General features: G+C 33.0%; 1 protein-coding gene across 1 annotated transcript in view; it reads right to left on the minus strand.

Moving 5' to 3' along the window:
- GLMN (glomulin, FKBP associated protein) overlaps positions 1-1,761 on the minus strand; it is a gene marked incomplete at its 3' end in the record, with an annotated part of 28,345 nt that overhangs the window by 6,090 nt on the left and 20,494 nt on the right. The window contains exons 9-11 of the mRNA XM_008586733.1: positions 1,419-1,449; positions 1,225-1,314; positions 326-349 (exon numbers count right to left, since the gene is read on the minus strand). Coding sequence (XP_008584955.1) covers positions 326-349; positions 1,225-1,314; positions 1,419-1,449 — 145 coding nt within the window. The remainder of the gene's footprint in view (positions 1-325; positions 350-1,224; positions 1,315-1,418; positions 1,450-1,761) is intronic.

Genomic DNA, 1,761 nt, shown 5'->3' on the forward strand with positions numbered 1-1,761 from the left:
AATTCAATTTTTGCATGAACTTTTTGAAGTACCCTTGTATTTTCCCCTGAGCCTTTCATTCCACTCTTTGTCTACAGAAAGGTAACTACAATCTATTTGTAAGTGACATTAAGTCGGTGCTGTGTGTTGAACATGTCCCCCAAAGGTTCTTGTGTTGGAGACTTGATCTCTATTGTAACAGTATTAAGAGGGTGTAAAATCCTATCATGGCAATTGAAAGGTGGAGCCTTTAGGAGGTGATTTGATTGTGAGGACTGTATCCAGTGATGGTTAAATTCATTGATGGTTTAATGGGTTGTCATGGGCGATGTTCTGATGGCTTTACAAGGAGAGCAAGTGAGAAGCTTAGCTCTGTCTTGCTTAAGCCATATGCGATGTGATACCCTGCATTGCTATAGAGAATCATCACCAAGAAAAGCCCTCACCAGATGTGTTTCCTGGACTTTGGACTTCCCAGCCTCTGAAACTAAGAAATAAATTTTATTTCTTTATAAATTATCTAGTTTCAGGTATTCTGTTAAAAGCTACAGGAAACGTATTAATACAGTAGAATACTACAGAGTAAGATTTAAAAAGTGAATGGTAATTTTCAATTATGTCTACAGAGGCAAGAAAATGATATCAAACATGCAGAACTATTATCCATTCATTAAAAATAATCAAGCTTAACATATTAACAAAAGCCATGTTTTTCTATTTCAATGTTAGAAAAGCCTGTTTCCACACTGACATCTAAGGACCTACTTGGATCTCGTTACTAACAAAGAGTGCTAGGAAAAATAAACCATAGGAGGGGAAAACAAACTGTATATTAGTTTTTATAGTAAAGAGTCATTGCATGCCTCCAATGGAGTACTGACAATGTGAGTTAACAAAGTGTTAAAGAAAAAAGTTATGCTCTTTCACTAGATGCTATGCTATCAACTATGGTAACCACTAATAACTATTTAAGTTTAAATTAATTTAAATTAAATTTCAAATTCAGTTTCTTAGTCATACTAACCACATTTCAAGTGTTCATTGTGGCTAGTGGGTTTCATACTGTATAGCACACATAATAAAACATTTCTATCATCATAGGAAGTTCTACTGAACAGCACTACACTAAAGTTTCCAAAAGATATAGAGAAGAAAGTGGGAGAGGAGTCAGAAAAGAACTTTACCTTATTTAAGTTCAGAATAGGCAAGGGGCTATTTTCAAGATTAGAATAGATATTTATTTACCTGAGGTACAGTAAGAAAACTCTTGATTTCTAAGTACTGGTAAAGTAGACTATTGTCTTCTATTCTCGATAAACCATTTTCCAGCAGATCCTACAGATTAAAATATATGCAGACATATATATATGTGAAGTCAACAGCTCTATTTGTTGATATGATTATGTATTTGAATTATAATGGGAGCAAATAAATCTTACCAATCCTTTGGAGAACACAGACTCTTCTGTTCTGGAAGAGAATGTTAAAAGTTATCAATATGATTTTATAAACTGTTTAAGAATGATTCTTCATCTTAGGAAAAATGAATCAACAATTGAAATGTAAAGATGTTTTAAATGCATATCATTAAGGAGAAATTCTGTTAAAGAATTTAGTCAAAATTCCATCTTTGGTCTGTCTTTTGATTTGGCTGACACCTAAATCTGACCAAAATTAACCTACTCACAGCTTATTTCCTGGTATCAAATCAATAGATATTTGACAGCAAGTACTAAGAAATCAATTATACCTGATATAATGCTATATATTCCAGTTGATTGC

The sequence above is a fragment of the Galeopterus variegatus genome, unplaced genomic scaffold (genome assembly GCF_000696425.1).
Source record: "Galeopterus variegatus unplaced genomic scaffold, G_variegatus-3.0.2 Scaffold4091, whole genome shotgun sequence".
NCBI classification, from domain to species: domain Eukaryota; kingdom Metazoa; phylum Chordata; class Mammalia; order Dermoptera; family Cynocephalidae; genus Galeopterus; species Galeopterus variegatus.